We start from the raw sequence: 22,727 nt of genomic DNA, 5'->3' as shown, positions 1-22,727 counted from the left end.
GAAATGAGCAGCGGTGCTCCGAACTGACTAATCGCTCCGCCAGTTTTATTTCAGGTCTTGTTTTGGTTCTCGGCAGTAAACATGGAGCCAGATTGTGTGGTTTTTAGCTGAGCACCAATAAATCTACATACACTTTTTAAAGGTGTTTCTCCACCTGTTGGCACCCAAAGTGGCAACATTTGTTACATTTCCAGCTGCTAGAGTTCACTTTCTCATAAACAATTCAAACTAATTGAGCAACATGTTCCCCTCCTCACCTGTAGGGGTGCTGCACCAAGAACCACTGAAGAAAACGACACAAAAACCTTGCACATTTCACAAAATGTAAACAAAATGGAGTAGCATCAGATTTTAGCGGCTATATAATTTCTCTTTTGTCTTTGGCTGAAGAACATCAGCCACTACTCCCACGTGGTAGCCTAGCACATTTGTTTTGGTTGTATTTACCCAGAATGCCCTGCATCGTAGTCCACTTCCTGCTTTTGGTGTGGTCTCAAATCCGCTTGGTGTTCACACCAGAGTTCACTTCAGCCGAACCGACAGAAGCGTTTAGTCGACCAGAGTTTGCTTATTTGGTTCACACCAGAGTTTGATTGCGCATTCACACTTCCCCAAGCTTACTGGACTTCCTAGACAAACGGACTGGAGTTGGATTAAAATGGACTAAACCAGCATAATCAAACTCCAGTCCGTTGGTGTAGAAAGTCCAGCTCGTTTTGGGAGGTGTGCATGTGTAAACAGACCAAATAAGCTAACTCTGGTCTGCCTACAAACCTTGATCTTGGTTGAGTTGAAGTGAACTCTGGTTCAGTTTGAATGTATTTGTGAACGCCAAGCGGACCAGAGACCGCTCCAAAAGCAGGACATGGACTGTAAGCGTCCACCCAACCACTGATGCTCAAGATGCTCCAGAGCTTCTATAAATCTGTTGTTCAGAGCGTCATCTAAAAAGGCTCAACAACCTGAAAAAGAAGGCTGCTTCTGTTTTAGGGACAACTCTGGACTCTCTGAGATGGTGGTGCATAACATGAAAAACATTATAGAAAACCATGAACCTTCCGAGCCACATAAAAATGGTTACAAAGTCGGCCTTCTGTCAAATGAACATTTCCAGGTTTACAGAAAGAAAAATCTAGAGAAACTCATCCATGCATTTATCTTTAGTCACACAGTGTCTGTCTTAAAACATCTGCATAAAAAACCAAACATGGAGAAGCAGCATTCAGCTTCTATGCACCGCAAATCTGGAACAAACTTACAGAAAAGTGCAAAACAGCCAAAACACAGTTGCTTTAAAACACGGCTATTTAGAGCTGATTTTATTAATAATAACTGGATATTAATCAAAGTATTTGATTATTTCTGATGACGGTGTTTGACAAAATGTAATATTTACTACTTGTTTCATAATTGGTTACCGTTTTATGTTTTTTTATATAAAGCATTTTGAGCTGCATTGTTGCTGAAATGTGCTTTACAAATAAACTTGATATAAAACTCCCTCCTAACTGATTAAAAGAAAAACACCAAACAAGATTTTTTTTCAATTCTTATCTTTATTGTATAAAAAAAGTACAAAATCCATGTAGAAATTTTACAATAGAAAAAAAGCTGAAAAACGGCAAAATACAACTTTGTTTGTTCCACTGTTGGATAAACGGTATCAAATCAAGAAGTGCTCATTTTCTTTTTTTTTCTCTTATGATGAAATCTGATTTCAGGAAAAGAGCAGGCTTGGTCCATATCTAACAAACCCAACAAATGAGTGAGAAACAACGGATAATCCTGAATTAAAAGTTTAAATATTCCAGTAAACGTGAATCTGGAGTATGCTACAGTACATACATGAAACTTTTTAACCCGTTCAGAACCGGAAAGTCCAATTTACAGCGAAACCTGATTTATTTTCAGTCGTTTTTAAAGCTGCGACGCCTGATTTCTACCTCTTTGTCTTTTTCAGTACCTTTCAAAGCCCACATCAAAGCTGGAACGTCCCAGTGTCGAAGCTTTTTCCTGTATTGTTTTATTTTTGTGCAACTAATTTTCCAAATCAAAAAGTGATTTCTCCATCGCCAGTGTGTGCAACAGCAACTCAAACATTTTGAGTCTCAGTTGGTAGAAAAATAAATACATCATCATAGAAAACAAATAAAAATGCTACAGATTTTTTTCAAAATAAATTACACATTTTCTCTTCGGCTTCAAAAAGTGGGGTCATGTTTACAAGAATTCAAATTTTCTTCCTGCTGCTCGTTAAATACCTTCTCAAATCCACTTGGGAATAAAAACAAAAACAAAACAAGTCATCTGAAATTCCATCTACTTCTTGGATAACTTAAATTCATCTTCAAAATAAACTATTTACAGTAAATTGAGGGACTATGAACACTGTAAACAACCTGCCAGTCAGAACTGAGGGACATTTTAGTTTAATGCAAATCGCTCTCAGGTTCGGTGACTGCAAAAAACAAGCACAACGCTGATTGTCGTCGTGTTGGAGGTGAACCTGGAGGCAGGAAGGCACGTCGAAGTGGCGAAGAGAAGCAGGTCCGTGCTTCACCCCAAGCACGAATTTTTGCACCCAAAAATTCCCTGCAGATGCAACCTCAGCGTCCGCTTTCACAGTTTCTTTGTTTTCATTAATGGGAACACGGGTTGCAGAGTAAAAACGGCGTAGTTAAAGGGAAGTTTAATGCTTGTGAAGGCTGAATTCACAGCTGCACTGCAAAAACACAAAATATTACCAAGTTTATAGTGCAAATATAAGACAAAACTAACTTACAAGTAATGTTTCAGCAAGATGTAGCAGCTTGTTTTGAGTAATTAATTCTTTAATATTGATGAAAAAGTTCTAGTTTCACTTATGACAAAATATTTTTCCCATGTTATAAATGAAAATCTGCCAATGGAGCTTGTACCTATTTTTTTTATTAATATTAAAGAATTATTAACTTAAAACAAGCTCCTTCATCTGGCTAAAAAGTTACTTGTAAGTGAGTTTTGTGTGCTAAAATATTTCCACAAGAAAGTAGAACAAAAATCAAAAATCGGTAAGATTTCGTGTTTTAAACATGTAGTTGAAAAATGTCTTTTTGTATTCAAGGACATTTTGAATGTAGATTTTGTTACTAAAACTGGAAAAATGTCTCTATAAAGTGGTTTATTCTGAGATTTCAACCTTTGTTTAAGAATAACTTGTTATTAAAAAGAATACTCCCAAGTTTTCGGGTCCTTCGTGCTACAAATTACTCCAGTACTCTGCAAAAACACAAAATCTTGCCAAGTATCTTAGGCTAGTTTCTACTGCAAATAGTAAACTTGAAATAAGACAAAACTAACTTAAAATAAACTTGTTTTAAGTCAGTAATTCCTTAATATTGATGAAAAAGTACTTGTTCCACTGGCAGATTATTTCTCAATCAACAGCACTGCACCGTTACCTAGCAACCCCAGCCAGGCCTACTCCGTTACCTAGCAACCCCAGCCAGGCCTACTCCGTTACCTAGCAACCCAGCTCGAGTTCCACTGGTCTTGGAATAATCTGCGAGCTGAGCTAGTACTTTTTAAAATCAATATTGAGGAATTACTGACTTAAAATAAGTTCCTATATGTTGTAGAAAAGTTACTTGTAAGTTAGTCTTGTCTTATTTGAAGTATGCTAAGATGTTTACATGAAAATACTCGGTAGAATTTTGTGTTTATTCAGTGAATGTTCTCAGCACCACCAAAAAACAAAGTTTGACCCAAGTCTCCAGCTATTTCACAAAGACCTGGCCCCCCGAGACAGGACAAAAACAAAAATATATATATATTTTACAAAATAAACAGGAAGTCCATCCGTCCAGTCCAGCGGCTGCAGTGTGTAGCGGCGCCGACTGACAGGAGAGGTCCGGTTCTCACGGGCCGAGCTGATCCATGAGGCGAATGACAGTCCGGCGACCCATTAGCAACAGAACGTTTCGGCCCAGATGGCAGGAAAAGGTCCGGATCGTAGCTCTACGTCAGCCGGTAGAGAGTGCTGAGCGATTGGGCGAGAAAGTCCAGGAACCCCAGGCAGACCTCTCTCCAGTCCTGCCACTGGGGGGCGATGTGCTGCAAGACGGAGAGATGTAAAGTCAGAAAACACACTCTAGAAAAATAGAACGGCGATACAAATTTATGCAATCACCTGGAGATAATCGCAAGCTGCTTTTTACTTGCTATATACCTGATGCCCAGCAGATACGGGGTGAGTTTAACCAATACAGACACTTTTTATTTAAGTCTGATATATCATCAAACTTCTGACTTTTAGTGCTAAACAAAAAATTAACTCCGCTATTGGCGCATTAGCAGAAGTGTGTCTCCATTTTAAAGCTGCTGCCTGTCACCTAAAAAGAAAGACCAATGAGAAACCAGCAGGTTTTCAAATCGACCTCCACGGTTTCATGACCAGCTGCTTTTGCATTTCCTTGGTGTGGAGGGCTGATCATATCTGATCATTTCATGTTGTTGAACTCCGAATCAGTGAAAGTAGACCTGAAAATCTTTACTAAACTGATCAAAACAAACCAATTAAACATAGTGCACTGAAATAGTTCTTTAAACTTTCCATTCAGTCACATTTTTTATGAAATTGACTCTAAAATCAAAGGGAAACCAGTTTTATCTTTGTCAACGTTTGAAGTCTAATCTTTATGCTCATTCTGTCGCAAACGGTAAAATTGGTTCAAATTCTTTACTGAGAAAACCAACAAGACTTTTCTTGAGGAACTTTATGTTGGGGATCTGGGACAGAGCAGAAAAACAACTGCAGGATTTATGATGGCTTTGTTTGTTTACATGTTTCATATCCAAACTGGTATGAATCTTACCAGTTTGGGTATGAACTGGTGCGTTTCATACCCAAACTGGTATGAATCTTACCAGTTTGGGTATGAACTGGTACGTTTCATATCCAAACTGGTATGAATCTTACCAGTTTGGGTATGAACTGGTGCGTTTCATACCCAACCATCTCATTACTAAAATGAGCTGGTTGTTGATCCTGGGTCTGGAGATGGAGCAGAGCAGGTTTGACCGCCCCGCTAACGGACTCCACTCTTTTCTTTCAAGCTACACACAGGTTTTCATCATTTTCCCCAGCAGACAGAGTGAGAGAGGCGAGTCGGGCGCGGCGGGTGAAGCGAGAGCCGAGCGAGGATGACGTCAGCTTTGTTTATGTGCACAAGGCGGGAGGAGGAGGGCGAACGGCAACTCCTCACGCGATCGAAAACAGCAAGAGGGAGGGAGGAGAGCGATAAGGAAATAACAACAGACAGGCAGCCGGAGGGAAAGCAGTGACTGCTACACCACTGCCTTCAGTTTTACCATGAAACCTGCTTAAAGTTGTTTTCTGTTGTGATAAAAGTTAATTGTTTGCTGTTTTGCGAGGAGAATGAAGTTCCTGAGAATGATGCAAATAAAGAAAACAAAAAGAGGGAAAGCGAAGCAGATGGAACAGGAAGGAAAACTTGAAATTTGAAGATTTTCCAGGTTTTTAACACTTTTACAATTCAAGCATTTTCAATGTAAGATGTCAAACTTTTCCAGCAAGACTTTAGAGATAAAAATACAAAATAAGCACAAAAAGACGACCTCAAATCACTATTATGTGCCCTAATTTATTACCGTTGTTAATAGTCTTTTGATAGAATCCTAGCAAACTAAGATACAGCAAAATTTTATGTTTGAAAAACCAAAATACCAGATTGGTCTGTGAACAAAACACTAATATATCAAAAGAAAATCCACCAATTTCCATAATGATGTTTAAAATAACAAGAAATCAATAAAAAATATATATTGCAATAGAGACTTAATCAATATCAATGGATCTGGTAGAATATTCAATAATCAGTATGAATGAAGAGGAAAAGCTTCAGCTGCTCAACCTTTCATGGTTAACTAAACTTGGTTGGTGGAGTCTACTAACTCACTCACTCGTTGGTTACCTAGCAACCACCGGCTGGGGGGCAAGAAGTTTCAAGTTCCCCCCTAGGCAACTTCGGTTGCCTAGCAACAACCTCCTAACTGCTTAAAAACTGGATAAACGAGGAAAGATCACGAAACCAGTTTGACAACATTTTAGATATTTAAAACAAAAAATGAATCAATAATTATTGATAGATTGATATGAAGCACTTATATCGCGATAAGTTTTCAGTTATATCGTCCTAAAATATAAGATAATAAGTTGTTGAGCCATTAGTTATAATAAATACTCAGAAGATTTAAACAATACAAATGAATCATGTTAAGGTAAATTACCTTCCTGCTCAAATTAAATGCTTAAACACAAAATATAAAAAGTTACAACAAAATCCCCAATATTGTTATGTTTTCTGTCGCTTGGTAAATAGAATAACATTGTTTATTATAACTAACCTAAAAAAAGTTTAGTTTAACTTAACGTCAGATGATGAGAAAAAAATTATTTTGCATCTTCTTATTAGGCGTAATTAATATTTTGCTTTTATTAGAAAACTGTGTAGTTTGAATATCGAGCACTGTCTAAACTTTGAAAACACCTTTTTGAAATTCAAGCATTTTCACGGATTTTTGTGGAACAAAACAAGGAATAACAGATAAAACACCGAGAAAAAGAAATTGATTCACTCTCACAAATCTGTTTCCATAGAAACAGGAACACAAACTCACGTTTGCCCAAGCAGAGACAAACGAGCCTGTTTGCATGAAAGGAAACATCAATCGTGGTGCGTTCAAGAGCAATAAGCAAACTTTACGCTCATATTCTGGGTTGACCTACCGCTCTGTGGAGGATCATGGCGTTGAATTGGTCCCCAATCATCCTGAGCTGACCGGCCACCCTGATCACGTCCAGCTGCTGCGCCGCCTCTCCGCCGACGCCCAGCTGCTGGGGCGGCGAGTCCCAGGATGAGTGCTCGTTCTGGGGAAGCAGGTCGGGGAGAGGACCCTGCTGCCTGGAGGCGTCCTGCTGCTCTTCTTTGTTCGAATCTGTGGAGAATCAGACGTATTTAGAAAGACTCTTTGCGAACTGCAGACGATAAACTGAAACACTGCAGCTGGGCGATTAATCAGTTTTATCAAATTTTTGGTTTTATGAAGATTTCATTTTTTGAAAAGTCTGAAAAAGGACTCCTTTGGTTTCCATAGTGATGTCAGGGCGGCCATCTTGTTTGACATATTTTGCAGCTTTTATTTATTGTTTACAACAAAATATAAATCAGTCATCTTTGTTCATTAAAAAAATCAAAGTTGAAGTATTACTAGCGCTCCAATTTTAGTAATAACTTTATTCTATCAGTTACTGTGACAACTAATCGATTAGTTCACGATTATTTCAGTAATCAACTAATCGCGATGTATCCGATTAATCGTTACAAGAACACATTGGTAGTGATTTGGATCACACTGTATATTCAAATGGGACTGAAAAATGAGGCAGATATAAAACAGCGACTGTTTGGGGCTCAACAGCTGATTCATGTTTATTCCCTGTGGGTTTGTTTAGTTCTCACAAATCCACAAACAGCCCTTAAGGAGCCTGGCGGTGACTTATTTTCCTCTTCATGGAATTTGGGAGCGTAATCTTTTAATCTGCTTAATAAGTCTGGTTTGTTAACTTCTGCTATTTGTGTGTTTTTGTTTATTTAACAGGTTTCTGAACCTTTTGTCTGGTCACATAAACAAACCTGTTGGAGGAAATGGAGTTTAGTAAGAGGAAATATCTTTTTTATGCTACGGGGACGGCCATTTTCAAGGACAGTAACACATGAAACCGTGTTTACTTATGTTTTCTCTTTTAAATTTTCCATGTTTTATTATTTTAAACATTTTTATTGACCCCAAACTAAGCCTGTTACTCAGTTAATCGGTTAATCTCAGGATAAATTAAAATGAACACAATAATTTCCATTTGGACTATAGTCGTTTGCACTGCCTGCCACTTTTGCCTGTTTTCCCTGTCGAAGCTGGATGATTATTATTTTTTTAATGCAATTTTGGTTACTGAAACTTCATAATCCATTTTTTTATCATTGTTGTTTTGATTGTTTTGTTTGTTTCATATTTAAAATGTTTCCCAGTTCCAGTGTGAAACGTTTTTGTCTCTGAGAGACTGTACCTGCATTTATGTCACTATCATTATTATATTAGTTGCAAATTGTCTCAAAATGACAATATTATTGTTTGTTGCAGGAATTTCTTGGACAATTTATCCAGAGCTGAAATGATTAATCATGATTAATCAATTATTGGAATAATTGTCAACTAATTTAGTGATTAATTAATCATTAACTGGAGAAAACAGACAAAAAACAGATTAAAGAAGAACACAGTTAGAGCAGTAACTAAACTAAAACTGTACAAAAATATCTACATTTTGCATTTAAGATAAAAAATTTAAAAAATCCCTTAAGTGTCAGTTTTAGCTTCACCTGCTTCAAATTCACTAAAGGAATCTTTTGTTATTTTTTTTTTACTTTGTCCAACCTTTGCTTCCTTTTTATGTTTGTTTTTGTTTGTTTTAAAGACGTCATCTGTTTTGTTGGGGAGATAAAAAACGATCCAGGGAGACGAAGAAGGAACAAAAAAGACAGCAGAGGCAAATAAAACCCCAAATAAACAGGAAAACCCTGGCTTGTTGCCAAGGCAACTCTGACTCACGGAGATGTCTGCGTGTGATTGGAGGAGAGCGCAGGAGGGCTGAGCTGTGATAGGATAAATTAGAGTAAAAGAGGCGGGGATTAGGATGAACCTGACTGCTTGATGGAGCGACAGGGGGACTCAGAGACCCCCGGACCAGTCAGATAAGAGACACATGAGGGGCGGGACGACTGCTGGGTGGGGCTCATTGACCAAAAAAAACAAAATGATACAAAACACAGAGAAGACGGCTTGTTTTATTATGTGGACACAGTTAAAAATCTAATAAATGAAACACCAACAGAATGTGGAGCCACTCAGAAGCAATAAACAGAATAATTTTCCTATTTTTGGTTGAAAACTTTCTGATATAATATTTGATCTTCATCAAACTGATGGCAGATTTTAATGCACAAATGTGGATTAATCCCTTAAATTCCTTGTTGTACTTTATTCAGTTACATAATTAAATACTTCAGCTTTACTTATATCAACATATCTGAAAACTAATAGTATTAGCCACTTTAGAGGGTTTACGCCATCTTGTACAAACGGATGTTTTACAGTCGACTTGAAAACATAAATGGAGAACGTTAGTGTTAGCATGCTAACTTTAGCAGCTGATTGATTTGCATTAAAGCTGTTGATCAGTGAGTTTGACTGTTTTGGTAGACTCAACATTGTTTCATTATCACTGATTAAGCAGTGATGAAAATGTATATTTTTAAAGACATTTCTCCCATGTGATAAGGGAATCAATCAACATTGAGGAATTAAGAAAAGTTACTTGCACATTTTGTCTTATTTTTAGTGCACTAAGATATTTACACTAGAAATTAGACCAAGAATATTTGGAAACATTTGTGTTTTTGCAGTGTGGCGACACAAATTCAAGTATTGGTAGTAATATTTTCCTTCTTCCTACCAGCAAAAACAGAAAACAACAGAAGACTGTTCTTTCTTTAAACATTAAAAAGATTATTAAAAAATAAACTAGATTTACTCACACATTTGAACACAAATTATAAAATACCTTCCATTATTGTTTTCTCTGATAACTTCTCTGAGCCTGACTGGCTGGAGAAATGCAGCCTGACTAGTTGACTTGCTGAAGCTCGAGGAAGTGCAGCAGATTACTTTGCTCCTGTCAGGTTGCACAGGACAAGTCTGAACATGCCTCTCTGCACAGCTGACCCACAGCTGAGGGAGGCGGAGCTCTCTCTCCCTTTACAGAGTTAAAAATCTCTCCCTGCACCACCACGGACGGCGCTGAGCCAACCAGACACCAACCAGACACCAACCAGACACCAACCGTCCTTTTCCCACCACGGCCAAATAAGAGTTTCCCTTCAGATTATTGACATTTTAATTACCAGCTGCACACATCAGTCCTCACGCCTGACGCATGCTGTCATGCAAACCAAACTGGTCTGTAGCTTCGCAATGGCTGTCCATTCTGCACATGCACTGCAAAAAACACAAAATCTTACCAAGTATTTTAATCTCATTTCTAGTGCAAATATCTCAGCTCACTTGAATTAAGACAAAACTAACAACTTTTCAACAACAGAGGAGCTTTTTTTACGTCAATAATTCCTTAACATTGGTGGAAAACGTTCTAGTTCCACTGGAAGATTATTTAACTTATTTCATAATCAATGAGCACTGAGCCGTTACCTAGCAACCACAGCTAAACCCAGGCCGTCACCTAGCAACCCCGTTCTATTTGCACTGGCAGATTATTTCACTTATAACACGAGAAAAATGTCATAAGTGAAATAATCTCCCAGTTGCTGAAGAGCAACAGATAAATTAGTTTAGTCTTATTTCAAGTGTGCTAAGATATTTCCAATAGAAACTAAACCAAAAATCTAAAACACTTGGTTAGATTTTGTGTTTTTGCAGTGTTTCAATGTCTGGTTGTTTTTGTGCCCAAAGACATTTTGCGTGTAGATTTTGTTCCTAAAGATGTGAAAAGGTTTCTATGAAGTGTTTGATTCTGAGATTTCAGCTTTTGTTATTAAAATGAATGTTCACTTCAAAACCTTGGGTCTGTTATGCTACTAATTACTTCAGTTCACTGCAAAAACACAAAATCTTACCAAGTATTTTAATCTAATTTCTAGTGCAGATATATATTACACTTTAAAAAAGACACACCTAACTTCAATAAGATGTGGGAGCTTGTTTTAAATCTATAAATCCTTATTATTAATGAAAAAGTACTTGCTACACTTATAGATTATTTCCCATTTTTCCCATTTTCTAAATAAAATAGTCTGCCAGTGAAACTTGTACTCATCAGTACATAATCAGTATTATGGCATTATTGACTCAGAAAATCTCTTTTTGGGTAAAAAGTTACTTTTAAGTTTTATTTTCCCTAAAAACCAGACATAAAATACCTGGTAAGATTTTGTGTTTTTGCAGTGTTTGTTCTCTGACAACTAACTGCAAGACAGTTCATCATCATCTTCATCATCTTCATCATCTTCATCCAACCCAAACAAACCCTGGCTGCAAAAATGACGCCTCCAGTGCGACTCCCACATAACCGGTACGGTCCTGCTAACTGATAAGGCTCATATTTACTTTAGGGTGGAGGTCCAAAAGTCAAACTGTCCTCTGCTTCAGCCACGCCTGATATGTCCCACTGTTTTATAACAGTGTTCACCTTTTATTACCATTTAGTCTTGGATGTGAGGTCAAAGGTCACGCTTAAAGGGAGAGTTGTTTGGGTTTCTGTGGAGTAGTTAATATTTGCAGCGATTTTACTTCACAGACTAACCTTTATGGAGCGAGTAAAGCTATTAATCTGAGATGTGTTAGAACAGCTGTGCTTCCATTGACCACATAATTGTGCAGTTTCACATTTTGAAAATAAATTTGCTTAATGGAAACCAGTTTAGAAAAAACTCACTGGTCACGAAAGGTTTTAGCGTTAGAAGGAAGTGGTTTTGAAACGGTTTATTCTACAAAACTGCAATGGAAACACGAGTCACGTGATCAACAACAGGATGTTACTACTGGCGGAAACCATGAAGAAGAAGGGGACAGAAAGTGGTATGAGAATGATGGTGCAGCATCTTTTTAATTACTTATTGCGTAAAAAATCTTATTCACAAGTGATTATAATTGCATTTCTTATCCAATAGAAACACCGCAGTTGGAAAATTTTGTTTTTGCAACATTAGTAGTATATCATCAACTTGCACATTTCTAATGAAATGCAGCCACTATCGCTGTGAAGTGTATTACAATTGGGAGAGTTTTTTTCAAGACCATTATTTGTGTTTATGGGACAATGAATGCTGTCATGCAGTCACAGCCATACAGTTATCTAAAAAAATTCAATAATCAATTCTTATTATTACATTTTTTTATTGTTATCCTGGACAATAAATTTCCCCAGGAGTTACTGGGACAAACAATAATATTGTTGTTTTGAGACCATTTCCAATGAATATATTGGTAATAATGGGACAATAATAAAGCAAGAGCACATTCTCAAAGATCAATAAACTTTAGATTCTAATGAACCTTTAACACATTTAAATGGAAGACATTTTAAATATCTCAAACAAGTAAAACAACAGAAACAACCAATAAAATGAATTATGGAGTCTCTGTAAACATTGAGCTAGTTGAGATAAAAACACCAGACTGAAGACTTTTATCGTCCACTTTTTGGTAGAAAGAGAAAAAAGAGAAAACAACAAATCGTGCAAATGGAAATTATTGAGTTTGTTTTAATTTATCATGCGATTAATTGATTTATTCCTTATTGCGACAAGCCTAATTATAATAGAACCACAAAATATTATCATAAAACTTTAAGTCATATCAACATACCTACTACTACTACTGACTGCTCGTAACTACTCTACACATCCCCACTTTCAAGCATAAACAGCATGCTTTGAAACCAGTTTCGCTTTTCTGCCTTTCCTGTTTGTCAAAGCTAATCCACATACTTCAGATATGACAACAGCTTATTACAGATGTAATTACTATTATTGGTTTCGGTTCTGTTTAGGGCTGGACAATATGGCTATAGTATAGTGTAATATAGTGTTTGTTTCAGTTGAATGATCATTATTGATTCGTTTTTTTGTTTAAAATATTTGAAATACAGCCAAACTGGTGGTGTGATGGTTCCTGTTTTATCCAGTTTTCACTCCATGTCGTCGTTTTTTTAAATTTTTAAGCAGTTATGAGGCAAAATCTTAAACTGCTGCTGTAAGTTACTCAGCAGGTTGTTGCTAGGTAACGAATGTTGGGAGGGGGCTGGGGGGGGAACTTGAAACTGCTTCTTACCCAGCAGGTTGTTGCTAGGCAACCAAAGAGCAAGTGACTTAGCTGATTCCACCAACCTAGCTTAGCTAGCCGTGAGAAGTTGAGCGGCTAATGTCTTTTCTCTGCCTACACCTGTTCTATCTGATGTATTATCAATTGATATTGATCACGTTTCTATGGCGATAGACACAGTTATTGATTTATTGAGTTCTGACCATCTCTTTTTTTAAACACTTTTCTAGCCTGAACAAACCTGACAGACCTGGTTTTTGTTGTTTGGAGTAATTACCAGTTTCTTACCCGGCTCTTCTTGCGATGAATCACGACTAGCTGTTCTCCGGCTGGTTTCCAGACGACAGGAAGGAGCCGGCGATAACGCCGGCGGCTGCTGGTGGCCCTCTGGGTGGGAGTAAGGCAGCTGGTTTGGCAGGTAGAGGCCCAGTAGTGGTTCCCTGTGGGGGGGGGTGTTGTGGACACTGGGTTCAGTCCGCGGGCCTGGCCGGTTGTGGAGTGGTTGGGGTAGCTCCATGCGGCAGGTATTGTGCAGAGACAGCGGGCCGTTTCGTCCGCCTCCATTTTCTCCGACAGTCTCGATGGTTTCTGCTCGGGCCATCTCAACGGGAGCCTAAATGGTCCAGAAAAGACAAAAATGCACATTTTACACCAGCTGCTAACACTAACTGATGACTCAGGTTGATATTTATCTGGTCAACTCTGGTTGTGTAGAATTGGCCTGTTACCATAACAAATTTTGCTGACCAATAAATTGTCACAGAAATTACTGTGACACAAATATTATTGTTTTCAGATCATTTTAAACTAATGATAGTTTAAAATAATAATAATGCAAGCATATCCTCTCAAAAAGCAATAAAAACTTTAATTTCTAAAGTACATGTAACCCTGGTAACGGGATGATTTTTTTAAAATAAATAAACAAAACAATAAATAAAATGGGTTATGAAGTTTCAGCAAAACAAAATTTCCTTTCAAAGCCTATCATTAGACACAGAGAGTTCTTTTAGAATAGCTTATCAGACCAACTGATTTTTTAATTTTACACTAATAACTTACTTGACAAATCTTTTTTTCTATGAATAAAAGTATTAAGCACATCTGCAGTTAATAAATAGCATATATCTGGTATATTACATGCAAAATGCACAAATAATGAAACATAAGTTCAACGGGGCATTTAGCCAAAGGCTAATTTAGCTGACAATGTCCATAAATTGGGCTGTACAGTGGCGCAGATGGTAGAGCTGTTGCCTTGCAGCAAGAAGGTTTTGGGTTCGATTCCTGACCCCGGTCTTTCTTTATGGAGTCTCCATGCTCTCCCTGTGCATGGTGGGTTTTCTCCAGGTACTCCGGTTTCCTCCCACAGTCCAAAAACATGACTGTCAGGTTAATTGGCCTCTTCAAATTGCCCCTAGGTGTGTGTGTGTGCATGGTTGTGTGTCTCTGTGTTGCCCTGCGACAGACTGGCGACCTGTCCAGGTGACCTGTCCAGGTGACCCCGCCTCTCGCCCAGAAGCTCCAGCGTTAGCTGGAGAGGCGCCAGCACCTCCTGACCCCACTGAGGGACAAGGGTGTAAAGAAAATGGACGGATGTCCATAAATTAAATATAAGCAGAAAAACATTAAGCTAACAAACCTGTAATGATCATTAAACAATTTAAAATAAATTAATATTATGATTAAAAACAAAACAGGATCATAAATATGTTAGAAGTGAGAGTTAAACTCACTTGTCTATTTTTAGATTCGTTTTCCCTTCAGTTTCACCTGCTAACCTCAATTCAACAGTTCGCCGCCAGGTGGCAGCAGATGCGCCGTCTGCCTGAGCACGAGACTTGTGTTTGTAAACAAATCCGTGCACGAGGGTGCACGCACAGGTTGATTAAATGGGAAAAACTCATAAATTAATATTTTTATTATTCCTGAAGCTGAAAAAACTGCTATGAAATGTAAAATTAATGTTTTGTTTACTAAAACAGTTTTTTTTTGTTTTTTTTTCAAAATGACATTTTATTTGATTATTGTATATGTATATTTACTACGTTCACGTGCAGTTTAATTGTAAATATTTATTTTGAACGGCGCATATTTATAAGTTTTTGTCCCTTTCCTGACCCGACATGTCTGGGCATGTCTGACAAAGCGACGGCATCATCAGCGCACTGACCAGCAGCAAACCTGATTTTAATATCTGGGTCTTCAGATTGTTTATTTAGAAGAAGAATTAGATTAATACTAAATCAGATTAAGCTGACGGCGCGTTTTCCTCGAACGGCTGCAGAGATGACGCAACATTGCGCTGTCAGAGTCTCAACTTCAGCCTCCATCCGTCCACTTACTTGCTGAACGGGATCCGTGTTGATGCGGTCTGCGGATGTTGCGGTGCGGAAAAGGTGGACATTCGAGAGAACTGAATGTTCCAGAAGATCCAGTCCAGGATTCAGATCACAACATGGAAGTAGAGTCCAGGCTGCTGGCGGGAAACCGAGCCGTCATTCCGTGTCAGGAGCTCCGGGATGGCGGGTGTTTCGATGTAGGTTGACCCATCCAGACGCGGAGAGATACCGGTGCTTTCAGCGCTGAGGTCGGTCTGATCTTTGGGTCTGCTGCTCCACCGCTTTAAGGCTCCTGTCAAAATAGAAAACAACGGCGGCGTCGCGAACTGCTTCCTCTTTCACCCTGTCAAAATAAAACGCTTCCGTCTACTAGCTAGGAGCCGATGCTAGCTAGCAGAGGCTAACTGAAGCGAAACATGCCTCATAAAATAACTAAATACCTCACTTTATTTATTTTAAATTTATTTTAAGTAGGTAGTGCTAATCATCTAATCAGCTAATCATCTAGCTGATTAGCTAATATTATGTATTATGACCACTGGTCTTAAGTGGTCATAATACTTAAGACCAGATTAAACTGGTCTTAAGTATAATGTTTTAATCCTAAATGAATTATTACAGTTGAATAAGTTTATTTATTTATTTATTTATTTATTTATTTATTTATTTATCACTCAATTTCAAACATGTAAAGGACGATATAGATTTTTTTCCTCTCCCTTTCTTTGTTTTATTTCTACTGGGGATTTTTTCTCTCTCATTTTTGTTCTTTATGCGTTTGAATCTAAATTGACATTAAAGTGATTGAATAGAATGTATTTATTTGTTGTTCTATAATGAGGATATTTATTTATTTGTTTATGATGTTTCTTTTAAATATGTATTTTAAAAAATGTATTAATTAATCAATTTATTGCTGTTTGATTACTTCTAAACATGTAGAGTTTGAGTAATTAATTATAGGTTTAACCTGTAAATTTACTTTGAATAACTGATTGTAAGTCTTCACTTTTGCCCAAACCAATATTTTTTATTTATTTCTTAATTAATTAGAATGTGTATTCTAAGAGAGAGCAGTATGTAAAAGGCCATTTAAGTTTGAATTAATTGCAATAAAACACTTTTTACAGCATGTTCTGATAGTACACTGTAAGTTCCAGTTCTTGAAGGCTGAATAAAAATGACAGAAAATGTATGAACCTGTTCCTGTTTTTAAACATACATTTTTACATTTTTCCTATGCTGAAGCAAAATTTTGTAAACCAAAAGGATAAGGATTCAAACGTTAAAAAATTGCGAAAAGTCTCATAAAAGCAACATTTCATCCATATTCAAGAAGAAAAACTATAAACTGAGGAGAAAATTAGGCCAATTTATTTATTACTCAGCAACAAAGTTTCATGTTATTGTTTAAGTGCAGACGCTTTTATTGTGAAGTGATGTGATCTAACTTCCGGTTCTCCTTCATAACAAGTGCTGACATGCTCCCACGCAGGATGCTGCTGTCTCTCCTTTCCTTTCTCTCACTCTCACAGACAATTTTAACAAAAACTGGTAGAAAATGTTTGATTTTCATAATTTTGTATGTCAGCAGCCAATAAATGTACCTTTTACAAATCTCGTGATGAATCACGAGATTTGTTAATCTCGTGATTCTCCACCAGAGTAAAGTTGTGGGGTATTTCCTCATCACAGCCCTGCACACACACCACCCACACCCTAGTGAAAACAAACCCCTCCTTTCTTCCACCAACCTAATTTCCTCTCAGTTTTACACACATTTTCAGCAGCTGTGAAGTTTGTGTGTGAAGAGAGGAGAGTCAGCCTCAGTAAACACTTCACTGAAAGTGTCATCAGCTCTTCTTATGTTGATTTGTATTGGTTAATGATTTATGCAAATATATTATTACACGTTTTTGACAGTAAGACGCAAATTAATCTATGTTTTGGTCATTTCCAGTTCTGAATGTGGATTTTATATCATTATTTGTACAGAATAAATACAGATTAATCGATAAGTTTTGTGCTTCATCATTTAGATGCAGCTTTGCAAACGTGTTTATTCTTAAACGACTGTTTTCTGTCTTAAAAGTTAATATTTGAAACTGTTTCTGAGAGGTTTTAAATTTAAATTCCCGAAAGGGAAAATAAATGTTCACGTTAAACACAAGGATCTCCAGTAGCAGTCAGTATCGCAACAAACCTGAAGAAGCCTCTGACTGAAGACTGATGTTTATATGTTACAATCTCATGATTGTCAACAGAGACGGTATTTCACAGTATGTCAGGTTGTTTATACCACTGCTTATCCACCTCCTTTGCTTTTGCCGCTCCTCTTTAAATCTCTGTCTGGCCATTTGGTTAGAAAACCTTTTCAACTTCTCCTGGATTTAGAGTCACAGTTCAGGTGTTATCTGAGCTTTAGTTATGCTAATCAGCTGCCCCCAAGGTGTAAAAACTACACCGTGTTGCCACGGTTACGCCACTGTCAGGTAGAGTAAGTTAGGGTTTGCAGCATTTAGTGCCTAAGTTATCATTAAAAATTGCTTTGGTATACAGTGAATAAAATCAATAAGTAAATAATAAAATAAAACATTAATTACTAAAAATAAAATGAAATAAAAAATTAATAGATAAAAAGAGAGAATATTTATAGCATCTAATGTGTAAGTCATAATAAAAAATAGCTTTGCTATACAAGTAAATAATAAATAAGTACAAATAAAATTAAAAATTGATTACTTAAGATAAAATGAAATTATAGATACATAACTAAAAATAATAATAAAAAAGAATTAATACAAATAAAATCAAAAAATAGCTGCACAGTGGCGCAGTTGGCAGAGCTGCTGCCTTGCAGCAAGAAGGTTCTGGGTTCGATTCCCGGCCTGGGGTCTTTCTGCATGGAGTCTCCATGTTCTCCCTGTGCATGGTGGGTTTTCTCCGGGTACTCTGGTTTCCTCCCACAGTCCAAAAACATGACTGTTAGGTTAATTGGTCTGTTTAAATTGCCCCTAGGTGTGAGTGTGTGTGTGCATGGTTGTGTGTCCTGTGTGTCTCTGTGTTGCCCTGCGACAGACTGGCGACCTGTCCAGGTGACCCCGCCTCTCGCCTGAAACGTTGGCTGGAGATGGGCACCAGCACCCCTCCTGACCCCACTGAGGGAAAAAGGGTGCAAGAAAATGGATGGAAAATCTAAAAATAAATAAAAACATCAAAAAGTCAAACAAAAAATGCTTTGTTCTTCCTCCCTTATGATTATTATTTTATTAGAACCTCCGCTAACAGCATTCAGTGAAATGAGACCTCTTATTGAAAAATCTCTTGGAAATGTGTAATAATTAACCCACTGACTGATGCTCAAAATAGATTTAAACCCCACATATTTAGAGATTATGACTGAGGTTTACTGTTACGTAATGATGATGAGAAACACAGTCAGAGATCAAACACTCAGTTTTATCCATAAACCAGCAGAGGTTGGTGCTCAGACTCTGTGAAACTCGGTGTGAATAAAGGAGCAGCAGGTCACAGCAGCAGTCGGATTATTGCAACGAGAACCCTGCATATTATTAGCATCCTAAACAGACCTGGAACCCCCCCTTCCATCCCGACCTTTGACCTTTATTGTCCTGTGGTAGCGCCTCTCAGCTGCAGGGCATGAGACAGAACCCCCGGGTTTGTTTGGGTGTCAGGGGGCGGAGCCTCTCTCAGGTACATGCTGAGGCAAATATCCTGCTGCAGCTTTCACTCCTGAAAGCTACAAAATATGTTGCAACGACCAGATAATGAATGTTTATGTCTCTGAGGCAGAAATTATACACCAATACTGATTTGTTGCACATTATTTAAAAACGGAGATGCTGGATTATTGTGAATAGCATAGATTTATTTTTTAATAATAATATCTAGAAAAAAAGGCCAGGTAAGTTTGCTTATGTTATGAAAAAATTCATATGTAAGGAACCTGAAGTGTTTTAAAATCAAACACAAAAAGAAAATAACATTAAAGGTGTTGTGCTTCCTGAGATTTTATTCTGATCAGGTCCAGTTTCTTTCACAATGATCCGTTTTAGGGCCTCTGTCACTTTAAATCCAAATCAGCTGCTGCTGGCCACGCCCCCCCCAACTCAACGTTTACACTCACACGCGAAAATGGCTGCAAACAAATGTGTAGTTATACAGCCATGCATCTTTGAAAAGCAGAAGTGGAGCCTCCTGCACAACCAACAAGAATGCAGCAAGTGGTTTCTGGATGGTAAATCAGCAGCAACACCGCAAAAACACAACATTTTCAAAATGTTTCCAGTGCAAATTGAAATAAGACAAAACGAACGTTTCAGCAAGACAAATAAACTTGTTTTAAGTCAATAATTCCTTAATATTGACAAAAAAGTTCTAGTTCCACTGGCAAATTATTTCACTTATAAAATGGGAAAAATGTCTTGCAAGTAAAATAATCTGCCAGAGGAACTTTTTAAAACCAAAGTTAAGGTATTATTTTGCAGTGACAACTCGTCTTTTCCAGCAGCCATTGTACTGCACATAAAGCTTTAAAACCAGTTGACCAAACCTGCTGGAGCTCAACTTAGGTTGCTAGGTAACTGTCTGGGTTCTGCTGGGGTTGCTAGGTAACAGGCTGCTGACCTTACAAGTTTGGTGTTTCTTTGACATTAGAGGAATGTCGTCAAAGTTTTGTTCACATTTGTAATTGAAACGCAAAATGAGATGGACTTTCACAATTTTGTTATAATTATTGAGGGTAATAATTAGAACTAGATCATTAGAATTAGAAATATAGAACTTTTTAATTCTATATTTCATCAAAATCTCCATTTAAAAAATAAAACTTTTTGTTTGTGTTGGGGTTGTTTCATTTTATTTTCTTCTGCTTTTTTTAATGCTTCAGAGCTTCAGAGGTGCCTGAACACTTTTGGTACTTTCCGAATCTTTTCTGGCGGCGGACCCGGGGCGGCCCGAACGCCTGCCGGGGCCGCCCCCGGACCGATGCCACCTGCGATGAAGTCAGCTGCCAGGGTTTGGGTTCCACGCTGCATCTCCAGTATTGTTTATTGTCCTCCAAGGTGTGTGATTGGATTTAGAGGGTATTCAGTGTAACCTGAGTGCAGCCATGCTGCAGAGAGACAGTATGACGGCACCAGATAAGGTTTATACACACACACACACACCCTCCGACAGGTAATCTATACCTGCGTGGTTGTGATAAGGATGTAAATGAGATCTGCTACCGTGGGTCTCATTTCTGCAGTGGCACCAGCTCCTCTGTGTTTTCTCTCTGACAATCAGGCTTTATTTTCTCCACCTACTTGTCAGCAAAATGCTGGATCTTCATCAGTTGTTTCATAAAAGAAACTAAACAAGCTGCTTTTCAACTAATTTAAGCCACTCGGATGTTTATTTTGTGGTTTCTGAAGCCGCAGCCGGATGCATGTCGCAGACAGGATGGCATTGCTTGTTTTTAAACCTTCAAACCACAAGATATTTAATCCCCAATTCAACCAAATGACACATTTAACTGGTTCTGCACAGCAGAATGAAAAATCTCCACATCAGCCATGACCAGCCGTGATGACCCAGATCCAAGATTTCATTTCAGTACATTAGTTTGTTGGCTCCAGGTTCATTTAGAAATTATTTTAAATATTTAGTCACAAGTTCAAACAAAGTTAGTGAGCTAAATATTTAGCTCCCACCTAATTATTTAGCTTAGAAGCTAAATATTAAGCTTTCAAGTACGCAGTTAGTCACCTGTCCATATATTTAGCTTCTAACTAAATGTTTAGGTTGTAAACTAAAAATCAAATTCCAAGCTAAATATTGGAGACTCTAAGTATTTAGTTAGTAAACTAAATATTTAGCTTGCTAAGTAAATAAATAGTTTAAATTGTGACATTTTTAAATCAATGAAAAACTTGGTTAATTCCCCCCTCCTCACACACACACACACACACACACACACACACACACACACACACACACACACACACACACACACACACACACACACACACACACACACACACACACACACACACACACACACACACACACACACTCTTATTCACATGTTAATTCCTGAAATAAAATATTTATTGATACTTTGTGCCAGTTCTGCATTTCCAGTGTTTCTTGTTGAGTCTTTTAAAGTCCAGCCTTGAACTGGTCTGGTTAACGTTGCTCCCTGTTGAGGTTTTCTGGATTTGTCGGCCCGTGTGAGACATGATGAGTGTATCGCCCGCCCTGCTGAGGAATCCCCGCCGTGTGTGTTTAGCTGCTGTTTGCCTTGCAGTAACCAAAGCAGACAGACTCGGCGTTTGTCACCTTGGCTGAAAGCTGAGCCTCTGTTTGGGCTGCAGCAATGACCTCATGTTGTTCACCCCCCCATTCCTGCCGATGACTGGGTGTAGTCCAGCTGTAATCTCTGAAAGAGAATAATGTGTATTTTACTCAAATATTAACTCATGTTTCACCATTTCATTCATTCATTCTGGCTTATAAGACAAATATTTGGCCTTGTTGGTGATTCCCTCTGTCTGTGTAAAAGTCTGCAGAAATAATTTTTGCATTTACATTTAATTTCTTCCTCTTTTCTTTTTCCTCACCTGCTTTAAACTAATTATCTCCTGGCGTTGTGGTAATTAGCAGCTGAGGAGGCAGCAGAGGTGCCGCCGCTCGCCGTCAGCAGGTTGTCCTATCAGATGGAATATTTGCAAAAGTGGAGACAGGAAGTTAGCATGACAGGATATTAGAGCTACTGTGGATAGAGGGAAATAAAGGAGGAGTACATTTCTGCCAGAAAACTCAGAAAATAATTTCAGAAAAAAATCTGAAATTTCAGAAAGTTTGAAAAATCTAAAATTTGCGAGAAAAAGAATAAAATGTATTATTTTTCTCGCAAGAATAAGAATACAATAAGAATATTCTTATAAGAATATGAGAATATTCTTATTCTTATAATTCTGAGAAATATTTTATTTTAAAAAATAAGGAAATTTCTGAACGGGTTATCGAGTTTTAAAAAGAAAAAGCAAGTTCCCTAGCTTTTTCTCGAGCATTTTTGAGATTAATCTAAAACTTTCAGAATTTTTCTCACAAAATTTCGACTTTTAAAAAATTCAGAAGTTTTTTCTAGAAACTTCTTAAATCTCAAACTTTCAGAGTTTTCTGGTAGAAATTTACTCTTTTTTCTATCTACAGTGGCCTTAAAAGGCTCTAGTAATGTATAGACCGTTTGTTTTGGTTGTATTTACCCAGAATGCTTTGCGCCGTAGTTCACTTCCTGCTTTCTGAGCGGTCTCCTGTCTGCTTGGCGTTCACCGATGTATTCAAACCAAACCAGAGTTCATTTAAACGGAACCTAGACGAAGGTTTGTAAGCGGACCGGAGTTCGATTAGCGTTCACACCTCAAC

The 22,727-nt window shown here is 37.7% G+C and overlaps 1 protein-coding gene across 2 annotated transcripts; it reads right to left on the bottom strand.

The window, feature by feature from the left end:
• Positions 1-1,536: 1,536 nt before the first annotated feature.
• Positions 1,537-15,725, bottom strand: bbc3 (BCL2 binding component 3). 2 transcript variants are annotated; one of them, XM_008426646.3, is made up of 4 exons: positions 15,300-15,725; positions 13,243-13,567; positions 6,788-6,996; positions 1,537-4,092 (listed from the first exon to the last, which is right to left on the bottom strand). In XM_008426646.3, the coding sequence occupies exons 2-4, from the start codon at positions 13,553-13,555 to the stop codon at positions 3,997-3,999; spliced, it is 618 nt and encodes a 205-aa protein (XP_008424868.2). In that variant the 5' UTR covers positions 13,556-13,567; positions 15,300-15,725; the 3' UTR covers positions 1,537-3,996. The 2 variants fall into 2 exon arrangements, with proteins under 2 accessions (XP_008424868.2, XP_008424869.2); XM_008426647.3 differs by lacking the exon at positions 15,300-15,725 and adding an exon at positions 13,702-13,788.
• Between the last annotated feature and the right edge of the window lie 7,002 nt (positions 15,726-22,727).

This window comes from Poecilia reticulata, chromosome 13, assembly GCF_904066995.2.
Source record: "Poecilia reticulata chromosome 13, P_reticulata-male-v2, whole genome shotgun sequence".
NCBI lineage: Eukaryota > Metazoa > Chordata > Actinopteri > Cyprinodontiformes > Poeciliidae > Poecilia > Poecilia reticulata.
This window is presented reverse-complemented; position numbering and strand designations above follow the sequence as displayed.